General features: G+C 40.2%; 1 protein-coding gene across 1 annotated transcript in view; it reads left to right on the top strand.

Annotated features, from left to right (window-relative positions):
• abat (4-aminobutyrate aminotransferase) overlaps positions 1-12,953 on the top strand; it is a 50,768-nt gene that overhangs the window by 34,425 nt on the left and 3,390 nt on the right. Inside the window, exons 6-15 of the mRNA XM_071520000.1 lie at positions 3,747-3,796; positions 4,348-4,428; positions 5,288-5,380; positions 6,122-6,184; positions 6,346-6,409; positions 8,648-8,796; positions 9,299-9,436; positions 10,614-10,781; positions 11,488-11,634; positions 12,745-12,856. Of these exons, the coding sequence (XP_071376101.1) occupies positions 3,747-3,796; positions 4,348-4,428; positions 5,288-5,380; positions 6,122-6,184; positions 6,346-6,409; positions 8,648-8,796; positions 9,299-9,436; positions 10,614-10,781; positions 11,488-11,634; positions 12,745-12,856 (1,065 nt within the window). The remainder of the gene's footprint in view (positions 1-3,746; positions 3,797-4,347; positions 4,429-5,287; positions 5,381-6,121; positions 6,185-6,345; positions 6,410-8,647; positions 8,797-9,298; positions 9,437-10,613; positions 10,782-11,487; positions 11,635-12,744; positions 12,857-12,953) is intronic.

The raw sequence follows: 12,953 nt of genomic DNA, 5'->3' as shown, positions 1-12,953 counted from the left end.
ACTGCCCTGGAACCCCCTCAAGGACCCCTGGTAGTCCCCGGACCCCATGTTGAGAACCACTGCTGCAGAGAGATGACAGTGAAACTATGATCAAAATAGTCGTTTTATAGCCTTCTACGTTCTCTAATGGCGTTAACTCATTGTAAATGAAATAATGGTGATAATGCTGGGGTAGCCCCTGGAACCCCCTCAAGGACCCCTGGTGGTCCCCGGACCCCACGTTGAGTACCACTCCTCTAGAGTGTTCTAGAGAGACGGTAATCATAGAAAGCGTTAACCTTTATTTATACGTGACCCACTGTCTGGAGAAGTGGCCTGTCTGTGTAATTAGGGAAGTGTACTTACTAAAGTGGATACTGAGCGTATGAACCTACTCGGATAAGAATTTCATTTCTTTAACCAATAATCTTTCTATAGATTATGCTATGGCATTCCTTCCTTAGACATTGCATAGTTGATGGTGACAGGAAAGTGGGAGTAAGGAGTAAGTGTGTGTTTTGGTTGGCACTGTGGGTGGGTGTCTCTGGTGTTTGTGGACTAGAGGCTGAGAGATGCGGCATGCAGCATGCAAATGACTTGGGGAAACAAAATGCTCACAGCCCCCCCCACCCCCCCCCACCCCCCCCACCCCTCCTCCTCCTTTCGCTGTGCATCGGCGCTTCACAAGTGTAGCGAAAGTAAACCCGCTGATAGCAGAGGAGTTGCGGAAATAGGCGGAATCACCGGCGCGAGAACATTGCTGCAGAGGTTTGTTTGTACGTGTGTCAGAGGACAAGAGAGAGTGAAGCAGGTTTTTGATGAAGATTAAACTCTTTGTGCGAGCTCGGTGTCTGCTGGAGTGGTGTTCGGGTCAATCTGGTTTTCCCCTATCAGTGGAGAGGAGCCCTCATTAAAGGAGCAGTCCAGTATTTTGTCAAAAGCATGATTTAAGGATTTTTTTTTGTTGAGTCTCATCTGAAACAGCAGCCCAAAAAACCCCAAAGCATTCATTTTAGGGTATGAGACAGAGAAAAGCAAGCAAATTATAGCATTTTTGAAACTGTAGCCAGCAAATGTTTGGTATTTCTACTTGATAAATGACTGAAATTTTGATAAAAATCGATTAGCAAAATTATAATCGATTCGTTTTCTGTCGATCCATTAATCGATGAATAAACTAATCGTTACAGTGCTGCTATTTTTTTTCCCCACAATATTTTTATTTAAATTTTCAACACCATGAAATACAGCCTTTTACATACATATAATATAAAATACAACATAAAATTGCTGGATTAACACAAAACAAAACAAAAAAACATCAAGAATGCTCTTCCTGTTTTACCAAATGGTCATCTAAACAAAATGGAGTATATTTATTGAAATAGATACAAAATATAACAAGTATTTAGAAGAAAAATAATAATAAAAAAAAATGTCTACAAGCTCAGAAACTGCATTGTCCACAAAAATTAGTCATTCGCTCGATCATCTGTTAAATCTCCAGTCCTTAACATAATTAATGAAGGGCATCCATATATTCTCAAATATATGCTGTTTAGCCCTTAATATGTAAGTTATCCTTTCTAATGGAAGGCTTGATAACATCCGTCTTATCCATTGATTAGTGCTTGGTCTGTGAACCGTTTTCATAACAGTGCAATACATTTTTTGGCATTAAGCAAGCAGAGATCTATAAATGTTCGTTCATTTTTGCTATAATTACGTTTCTCTGGATATAAACCCGACAGAAAAAGCTTGGGGTCCAATAAGATTTGTTTTGAAATAATCTTCTCGGTTATAACTCTTACCTCTACCCAGAACGTTTTAATCTCTCTGCATTGCCAAATACAATGAAACAATGTTCCTCTAGTTTCCGTACATTTTGTGCATATGTCTGGTATGTCTTTGTTATATCGATTTAATTCCACCGGTGTCACAAATGTCCGCATTAACCATTTATACTGTATAGGCTTGTACTACTATTATGCAGTTGTAGACCCACTGTCATTTAAAATATTGTGATGTTTAGCCATATATCATACTGAGCACAAACCAAATCCTTCAATTCCAGTTGAGTCTGGAGAAAACAGGTAGGGTGCCATAGGGTTTCATTGGGGCTGGCGCCCTCTGCTGGTGGGAGGTGGGATAGCACTGCAGGGCTTTATGTAAGGTGGCTATGTAAGCTTAGGTAATGCATCTTATTATCGTCTACAAGAGCACAGTGCTTTGTGTGAGAACTGAATTATTGACCTTATGAACCAGCTTAGAAGCTGACTGGGAGTTGCTGATAGACTTCAGTATTGTCAGGCAGTGATTGGGTTAACAATACATAACCAAGTTTCCATTCATTCCTGTTGGCATGCAAGTACAGCATTTTTCACAGCATGTGTTTGATTTTGACACAGTGTGACACGCTGCTTTATACAATTTTACTGTGAGAAGGTCATCTCCAGTTCATATTCTCTTGCATCGATAACCAAATCTCTCTCTCTGTCTCTCTCTCTCTCTGCTCTTCTTTCATCATTAAAGATAATAAATTCTGGAATTAATTTCACTATTTTAAGCATATAGGACTCGACTTACTGAAGGGTATTTTTCAATTTATTCATTTGAGGAGGACGTGCAGCCTCAGTGGCCACATATACGCTCTTCTACGGGTAGCCATGTCTTTTTATATCCTATTCCTTTTTTTATATCTTCCTTTTTTCTAATCACTGAGCCTGTATTTGGTGAGGAGCAGTCTCTGATTAATATCTCTGATCTGCACATTTATATCTCTATTCAGGGCCAGATAACAGTTCCACTTTGAGCTTTTGTTATTCCATGCTTCTCCACATGTTTCAAATGGGAGTAAGCTTTCAAAAGGGTCAGAAACTTTCCAGTAAATTCCCGAAAATTTCCATGGGAAGTTAAGCTTGCGAATTTTGGAAATTGTACCCAATTTCAATAGAAAATATTAGCTTATAATAGTGAGCTTTAATTTATTTGCAAAATATAACGTTTTTCTTCATTATTGCAGCATGTTTTGGTTAAAACATCACTCATTGCAACCCTTCACTGTGCGTTCTTGATCTTTTTTGGAGGGGGATCATAGGGAATACATTATTCAACATTCCTTTTTTTTTTTTTTTTTTGTCATTCAATGAAAGAATCCCATGTAAAGAATCAACTCATTTAATTAAAACTCAACTAAATTGTCAATTTTTGATGTCTGTTAGAAGGGTTTGCATTTGTGTCTGTGTACGATACAGCAAAAAGCTTCTGTTTCTGTCTGTATGCGACATGGTGAATACAGCCTGTGCAAATAAACTCCACAGTTTCCCTTTTATCCCAGTTAATTCCCACACGTTCCCATTAATTCCCATATACTCCTGCTAATTCCCATGGAAAGTTTTCAAAAATCTCGAATGGCTTCTTATCCCATAGATGGCGGTCAAGGTTGCGTAGGGCCCGACTTCACTCCCATATAAAGCAATAGGTTGAATTCTGCTTTTAAATATTTTTAACCAAATCCTAACAGGAATGTCTATATAAAAGTTTATTTTTGATGCCATAGCTTATTTAACTGTCCTTCCTTTTTCCTTTAAGCTTTTTAGAACCTCACTGAAGCCTGATGTGGACATGGTCAGGCCGTACATATACTTAATTTAACAGTGTAAAACCAGAGGCTCTTGACTGATCCAATGCCATGTTAAATCAAATTCTGTCTCTCCCTCCCTCCCTCCCTCCCTCCCTCCACCCCCCACCTCCTCTCTCTCTCTCAGGCTATAACCATCCCGCCCTCCTGAAGCTGATGGCCAATCCCAACAATCTGGTAGGTCATCCAGCTGAGAGAAGAGACGATTCAGTCCTTTACAGTGAGAGTCTATTATAGCATAGTCAAGTGATGCAGTGGAGGGTAACCCCACTTTACTCACCCTTTTAATTGCAGTTTAAGCTGACATAAATCTGTATAATGTGAATTCATAGTAACCATCTTAGTAAGTATCAATCTGTATGTAAGTTATATGAGGATTGTGTCTTTTAAGGAAATGCTATATTGAAAGTATAATAGATTTCTGTTGGAATCTGGAGGTCATAGTTTACTCTCCTTTTTATTTACCTCTACACCATTGAGTGTAGTATAGCATAGTGTAGTAAATGGTATGGTATAGTGAATAGTAAATAGAGGTAGGAACACTTTATACTAGTTTGATGATGAGCACATGGGATTTGATTAAAATGTGAATAAAAGTGAATGGAGTCCAAGTGTGACGCTGACCAAAATGGTGTGTGTGTGTGTGTGTGTGTGGGCGTGTGGTGATGTGGTGATTCATATATTTGTGTCTTTCTGTGTTCTCTCCTCTCTCTCTCTCCTCCCTTCAGAGTGCGTTTGTGAACCGACCTGCGCTGGGGATCCTGCCGCCCGAGAACTTCCCGGACAAGCTGACTGAAAGTCTTCTCTCAGTCAGTAACACAAACACATTCACATTGGGTTTTTTTTTCACAATATTTGTATGCGCTTCCATGTGTCATATCTATATCTATGAAAGACATGTTTTTTTTAAATTATTTTTTATTGAGTGAGTAAGGGTCTGAATACAATACAATCAATATTTCAACATGTAACATAATTGTCATTTCTTCAAGAACTCAAATTTCATGATTTGACCCTGTTTGACTTGCTCATTCACAAGTATCATACAGTCACATACGGTTGTCCTCACAGGTAATACAGCACCCCCCCCCCCTCCACACAAACATATACACACTTATCACACATACACACACACACACACACACCAAAACAGAACAAAATAAAAACAAAAACAGGCTTCCTTATAATTTATGGATGCTGATTGTGATTTCGCGGCTCCACTCAATCTACAGAGCTTCATAAATTGAGCTCCATATCTTGTGAAATTTGTTTCTCTTTGTTGCTGTCCTCCGACATTGTCCTTTCAATACTCAAGTAATATTTCATTAATGTTTTCCATTTCTGAAGTGTTGGCGCTTCTTTATTTTTCCAGTTTTGCAATATTAGCTTCTTATAAACTAATGACGAAAAAAGAATTTGCCATCCAGTTGGGTATCTTATTTGCCCAACATTTTGAAAGCTATATAAAAGACATCACTGATCCCATTATGACAAAACTTAGAATACAGCGGTGAGATGCATCACTGCACACGGATTGGCCCGAGGGGGAATTACAATTACAGCTCAAAACAAGGTGACATATTTGTTACTGATTGGTCCAGATGGGGGCTGTTTACTGTTAACCTTGTTTTTCTTTCCTTTCATTCCTTTCTCCTCCTCCTCTATTAGGTGGCTCCCAGTGGAATGAGTCGTGTTCAGACGATGGCCTGTGGCTCTTGCTCCAATGAGAATGCTTACAAAGCCATGTTTATCTGGTACAGGGTGAGTATGAATGAATGAATCAATTTAGGTGACAATTTCATAAAATGACAGCACAATAAAGCCCAAGGGGTTATTTCCAAAGCTCATCATCACTTTAAATCTAAGTCATTTACATAAACACAGAATCTTTTGTCAAGACTTGAGAAACCTTTTCAAGTCATTAAAGTACAAGAGCCTCACAATTTTCAGTGGTGCACACTAAGGTTAGACTGATATATCAGTTCCCAGGTTGTGACCTCACTTAAGTGAAATCAAATGAGGATTTCTCTGCTGTGAACCTGACACTTCCTTTGAGTTTTACTGTTATTTCCTGTTGATGACTAGCCTGGTTCCAGACTCCTGAATTCAGATTTTGTAGAGCGACCCTTTGAATCGTTCATACAGTTTTTTTTATTGGCATTTCAGCAGAATAATATTTGTTGAAATCACCCTCTTAACCAACATATTGTCTTTGAAAAGACAATATTTTTGTCAAAAACGACTGACCTTCTTGGTGAAGTTATTAAATACGCCCAGCACCAGTGTCACCGAAAATGACATCAGAGCGGCCGGATACATCAGTCACTAGTGATTGGTTCGGGGGAAATTCAACCCCCCCACACACACACGGAAAATGGCTAACAAGGAGGCAATCTCAAGATGAATAAAAATAGATCTTATACTATCTCAACAACAAAATTCTAATTCTGTGGCTTTCCCCATTCCTCTGAGTCCCTGACTGTGTGTTTGGTTTTGCTATAGAACAAGGAGCGAGGCCACAACACACCATCTGATGACGACCTCACCTCCTGCATGGTTAACCAGGTGGGTGAATGAGTACACTGCTAATTATAATATGGGATGCCCCGCTATATTGTACTAAATATATGCCTCTCTCTCTCTCTCTCTCTGTCTCTCTCTCTCTCTCTCTCTCTCTTTCTTTCTTTCTTTCTGTCTGTCTGTCTGTCTGTCTGTCTTTCTTACAGGTCCCAGGTTGTCCAGACCTCAGTATTTTATCATTCATGGGGGCCTTCCATGGAAGAACCATGGGTGAGTTATAGTATTTAACACTATCCCATAATGCCTCACTTCACCATTCTATACGCTGGCCTGTTTGTTTAGGTGACCGTTGGACTCATTGGACTCCACAGTATTTTGCTAGTGTACTTTAGTGTAAAAAATTGAAAACAGTTGTGTTGTGGCTGACACGTTCAATTTTCATTTTTGGGTGAACTATTCCTATCATCTTAAAGGGACATTCCACCACAAAATAACATTTAGCTCATTTAACAGATTGAGATTCGACTACCGTATTCCCTCTAATATTGGCCCGGGCCTTTATTTACCTCAACTGCAGAGGGTACCAGGCCTTTATTGGAAGCAGGCTTATATTAGAGACAGGCCTTTATTTCTAATTTCCTCTGTTTGATAAGTATATTTGCTCATATTTTAGTACGAAGCCTCCTTGTTTTCTGATCTGCTTCTGTTGGGGTTCGTTAGGTAGCAGTTTTTTTGTTACTGCAATCCATTACCGATAATTACGGTAATCGACGATAGCACGCTCCAGAGACTTGCGCCGGCCGAGCCGTCTTGTGGCATACTGCCATCTTGTGGCACTTGTACATTACTACAAACTCCAGTTACATTATATAACAGGCACCAGTAGTTTACCGGTATCCACCGTTGTTTTTTCCTTTGTTTTTTTCCCCGGCCTGTATTTGGGTCCGGCCTTTATTTGTTCGTGTCGACCACGGCCCCGGACATTATCGGAGACCCGGCTTTTAATTGACTACCGGCCACTATTAGAGGAAATACGGTATATCAATACGTCTTGGTGGCCAGACAAAGCAGTCTGTATTTAATTCTCTTCATCACAATTTCTGGATTTGGAAGAGGTTGGCATCAAAATGACATAATCCTCTTCCCTCTGGCTGTTGAGGAAGAAGTACAGCCGGCGGGGAATTTTAATTTTCAGCACCCTGCCCTTAGGGGTTGCAGTCTCAGACGGGATGTTGCTCACAAGCAAGTAGCTTGTGAGCTACCTACAGAGAGACTCAAACTCGACAGCTAACGTTAGCTAACTGTAGCCAGTATTCCAAATTTTTCCATCAAGCAAGCACATATTTCCCAGCAGTTCAAAGTTCTGCAAAACAAAAGAGTAGTAGAGCTTGATGCTACAACAGTAATTATAACAAAAAGAAAACAAGGTTAATTAAAAGGCAAGTTTGCTGACCCACTTATGTGTGTGGTAGAATACACACAGCTAATCAACACATTAGCTCACGTTAGCTAGTTGCTTAACACCTCCACATAGCTAGCTTCTGAGCATCATTTCAGAATTAGCGCTCTTTTATGTCGCTATACGGCAAAATATGAGTTCTCATGTCGTAATGTAACCCAGATTATTTTACCTTTGCAACGGCATATGAATTCCTTATGTGAAAAATATGTCACAAGCTTTTCTGAACTCAGTGACAGCTTTAAGCCTTAGCTAAACTGGAATCTCAAAACATTTTTATCACAAAGAGAGCAAGTGATACATTTTCCATGACATTCTAGACATGATGCATTAATGGATGATTTCCTCAGTCAGCTATAAATATTACATACATATTACTCTTGTTGAACAGACTGTGGCAGTTCTAAATGTTGCTGAGCGGGGCGTTTGCAGTTCGATCCCCACTCAAAGTAAAGGCAGTGATGCAGTGTGGCTGACTGTATACAAGTGATGCGAGAATCCACCTTGGCATATTCAAAACTCTTTATAGCAGGCTACATTGTGCACAAATAAGCTACATCTTAGTTGTGTTCATTTTATTTGTTAGAATTATTACTTTTACTTTTCAAACAGAAAAGTGGAGCAGAGCTGACGATGAGATCCCAAAGCTTTCAACATCAGAATCAGAAAACACTTTATTGCCAAAACAGTAAATGTTCCGGAATTTGCCTTCAATATGAAAATAGGTCTGAATGAGAGAAGATGCCCTATGTCTCTCTCTCCATTCTTTGTTTGTTTGTCTTGACACTAGCGGCGTCTAGCTGTCATTGGCTGTGTGTCTGACAGTTGGACATCAGCACTGTTTACTGATAACGACTGCTGGTTGCTATGGAAACAAATCTGCTTGTTCAAATTATTCTCACAAGATACAATTAAGACAGCGCTTGTTCTGCATATAAACAGAATAGTGTGAGCGCACCCTAAGGTGACCAGCCGTCAATATGAAACTCGAGAACCGTATTTGTGGCATTGTCGATACATCGCTAACACAGCGCCCCTGCCTCTTTAAGGTTGCCTGGCAACGACGCACTCCAAAGCCATTCACAAGCTGGATGTGCCGTCGTTCGATTGGCCGATCGCCCCGTTCCCCAGACTGCAGTACCCACTGGAGGAGTTTACCAGGGAGAACGCACAGGAAGAGGCCCGCTGTCTGGAGGAGGTAGGTGTGTGTGTGTGTGTGTGTGATCTGTACAGTGATAGTACATTTGTGTGTGCACATGAGCATAAATTATGGCTATGATCTTTTCCCCACAAAATTGAATTTGCACTAATTTGGCTTCTAAGAATATTTCGAATGTGGATATTTACATGTAATTAAATTTCTCTCTCTATATAATGGTGCTGTTAATGTCTTCCCTTTCCTTTTTACAATTGCAAGCAAATGTGGCAATAACAACAACAACAGTATTATCATATTAAATTGTTTTCTTAATCAAAGTGATCTGGAAACCACGCTACAGCATTGCTGCTAGCATGCGTGCACATTTAAAGGGAATTCACACTGATGAAGATATTATTTGAGTGTTAGCTATTTAACAAAATTCTAATTTGATTCAGAGGTCAAAAAGTGGCAGTGCTAGTATGAATGAGTGTGTGTGTGTGTGTGTGTGTGTGTGTGTGTGTGTGTGTGTTCGCTAACTCCCGCATGTGCTTCCGCTCAGGTGGAGGATCTGATCGTGAAGTGGAGGCAGAAGGGGAAGCCCGTGGCAGGCATCGTGATCGAGCCCATCCAGGCTGAAGGCGGAGATAACCACGCCACCCCGGACTTCTTCAAGAACCTCCGCAACATCGCTCGCAAGGTGCGAATTATCGCTATGGCAACAGTCGGTTCAGATGGCCTCGGCCTGTTGTCCTCATCGCGAATAGCTTCGACTTGACAATGAAGTTGTGTTAACTGGTTACTGAGGACAGACTAGACCCTAGTATGTTTACATGTACAAATTATTCCAGATGATATCCCAATTAAGGAAATATTCAGGATATACATCTTCATACTCCAACTATGAGTGACCCTATGTACTGTATATATCCTGTTACCGTGGAAAATGAACTAATTCAGATAGTGAAAACCAGCAGTATTTTTAATCAGGAGTTGTAAGTAAACAAACTTAAATAAGTGTAAATTAGCTTGGTGCTATTTACATGCTTGTCACCTGTGCGCATCTTGGCAAGTAATGTAATAACTGTGACAGTCATGAATCCAGACACCTCCAATCATTTAGCAACACATTTTATATGGACAACAAATGGTTTGGAGTAGATGTATGTTGTATGTCTTTAGAGTAAACAAAACCAAAGAAAACAAAGACAACATGGCTACCAAGTGCTTATGCCATCAGATAGTTGACCAAATGTGCTCACAATCCCCAAAACATACAAAATCCAAATCGTAGCTACAGCTACTGCTAGGAACACACTGGTGTCAGCCAGCTAGATTAAAAAGTAGGATTTCCGGATACAACCTTAAAAATAAAACCTTTATTGATGGGCTTGTACTTGCCACACTTCTGGTACATTGAAGGCCGTTTTTTCGTCTATAGAAAAAGAGTTTTATAAACGTTTGCACATCCTCTTGATGGACAGCATTGCGCAGTGCTATGTTACAAGTAGTCAGGTAACACCATCTGCAGGCCAGGGGCATCAACAGAGATACTGTATATGTTTAGGGGGCTAAATCTCTACTAGGGGCATCTTGGGAAGACAATTGTGTCTTCGTATGCGTATGAAGTAACAAGTATGTATGGGGTCTAAAAAGTGTTCACCAGTATTGCCCACCATTCTAATCCAGCAGTGGTCCAGCATCGGGCCATCAAACTCTTCTGATGGAGGTTTAAGCCTTGCTTCCTACTAAATGACATTGAAATCATGGGTGTGCTCTGGTCCTAGATTAGTAGTCCTGCTTTTCGGTGTCAGCAATCTCTTTTGCTCTATCTCTTTCCCACTTCTCAATCTCTTAACCCGCTGCCTCCCCCTCAGCATGGCTGTGCTTTCCATGTGGATGAAGTCCAGACGGGTGGAGGCACTACAGGAAAGTTCTGGGCCCATGAGCACTGGGGCATGGATGACCCTGCTGACATTGTCTCCTTCAGCAAGAAGCTCCTGACCGGTGGCTACTACCACAGGGATGAGCTGCAGGCTGACAAGGTCTCTCTTTTTTTTATTTTTTTATCTTGACTACAAGGAATTTCAGGCCACATACAGGTCCTGCATGTTCACTTTACGTGCCAAAAGTGAAGCTGGATATGTGTGTAACCGTCCATTTACAAACTGTTTTAAATGTCTAAATTCCTTACCTGCCCCTCTCTCTTTTGCAAAGATGACATCAAGTGATCTGATCTCCATTCAAACTGATAGAAGGGAACTTAGGCTATAAAGGAAATCTTTTGAGCACATGGCATCAGCATATTGTTTGAATTAACCGGTAGACTACAGAGTCAGAGGCTTGAGTCTAAAAATCTAGGAATATTAAGTCAATGGTCTATGGACATATGCTTGTCTTACAAACATATGGGTTTAGCTATTCGAGTAAAGACATGACCGAAGAATAGAACACAAATATCACATGCAAATAACATTTGAACTAAGCTATTTGAACGTCTATTATAGGCGACTGTAACTGTATGGTAATAGGCCTATAATACACATTCATTATGCAAAAAAAAAAAAAATCAACAGATTAACATATTAAAATATTTTAAAAATACCAAGAAAAGTGAAAAAAAAAGGTTATCTATATGAGCAGTATAGCGGTATATTCTCAAGCAAAACAGGCCAACATCAACATTATTGTTCTCATTTTGATAAGTGTTATTTACAGGTGTGTGTGTGTGTGTGTGTGTTTTGCGTCTAGCCATACCGTATCTTCAACACGTGGATGGGCGACCCCTCCAAGAACCTATTCCTGTCTGAGGTTCTCAACGTGATTCGTAGAGAAAACCTTCTGGAGGAGGTGACTCGTTCCGGGAAAGCCTTGCTACACGGGTTATATGAGCTACAGGTAGGCCCAAGTGTGTGTGTGTGCGCGTGTGTGTGTGTGTGCTGTGTATGGTACTGTCCGTGAAAAAAGTTTACCAGGGCTTGTAAACAAAAGTCTCATGAACTCACAAGTAGATCACTTATTATGTTTTATATGTTTATCGGAAAACATGTTATTTGGGCCCAGGGTTCAAACTACTGAACTATTCCTTTAAATGAAAGTTTCAGTCTATTCTCGTGGCCTCATTCAAATGAATGGGAAGTAAAAATCTGGGGCCGGATTCACCAATGTATTCTTGAGATAGATCTTAAGAAATGACATAAGAGGAAATTTTAGGAAGTTCTTAAGTCTTAGGAAGGCTCTTAAGTGCAATTCCTCAATATTTTCTATGGATTTCTTTCATTTTCCTACTTAAGAACTTCTCAAAATAGAGCCTGAATTAATTCTGGTTAATAAACTTTAGGCTTAGTACCATTGAGGCTAGGAGACAAGGCTAGGAGGCAACCCAAAGTGCTTCCATCGACAAAACAATTGGGGAAAAACCTATTTAGGGCAACTAGAGCAAATATTTAAACATTGGTTGCTGTTGGTAACTGTAAAATTTGTAGCTTATTTTCAACAGACATGAGACAGAGGCCTACCTGGCCCTACACCAAATAAAGCTTTACAATACTTGTTCATCGTAATGTTAGGTGTAGGGGAACCTATGAAGACTTTGAACTATAACCTACTTGTCTAAAATGTGTTTAAATATATGATATTAGAGGCTTACCTTTTCACTGTAGGAGTTTTAAGACAGGTGAAGAGCTTTCTTAAAGTTAAGAAAAAATCAAGAACAAATTTGAGAACTTTCATTTCAAGAATACCATTTATTCCTAAGTTTTTTCTTAGGAAGAAACATAAGAAGAAAGTTAAGAAAATATATAAGTTTTCATGGCGGTCAAGTGCCGAATAACCCCCATGTTAAAACTAAGTGGAATATTGCTTGAAGGCATTGTTCTCACGTGGCCAAACAAACTGAACTGAATGAGTAAATGCTCCAGAGTTCGAATAAATTGCTCCAAAACATGCCCTGGTGTGAATGTGCCTTTAATGTATGTGTGTCCTCTTACCTTGCCCTCCGGTCCCCAGGCCCAGTACCCCAGCATACTGAGCCGAGCTCGAGGACAAGGGACGTTCTGCGCCATCGACGTCCGTGATGACCCCACACGCAACAGCATCATCCTCAAGGCCAGAGACAAGGGTGAGAAGCATTCTGCATTTATTCTCTTCATTCGGTTGTGCTGTTGTACCTGTAGAGTAAGCAGTAGTTGTCCTGGCATGGACATTTGATTGGGTGT

This window comes from Centroberyx affinis, unplaced genomic scaffold, assembly GCF_046629955.1.
Source record: "Centroberyx affinis isolate AG114_WGS23_722 - 3 ecotype Tasmania unplaced genomic scaffold, CSIRO-AGI_Caff_v1 ptg000757l_1, whole genome shotgun sequence".
Classification (NCBI taxonomy): Eukaryota; Metazoa; Chordata; class Actinopteri; order Beryciformes; family Berycidae; genus Centroberyx; species Centroberyx affinis.
The sequence above is the reverse complement of the archived record's forward strand: the minus strand, read 5'-3'. Positions and strand labels throughout refer to the sequence as shown.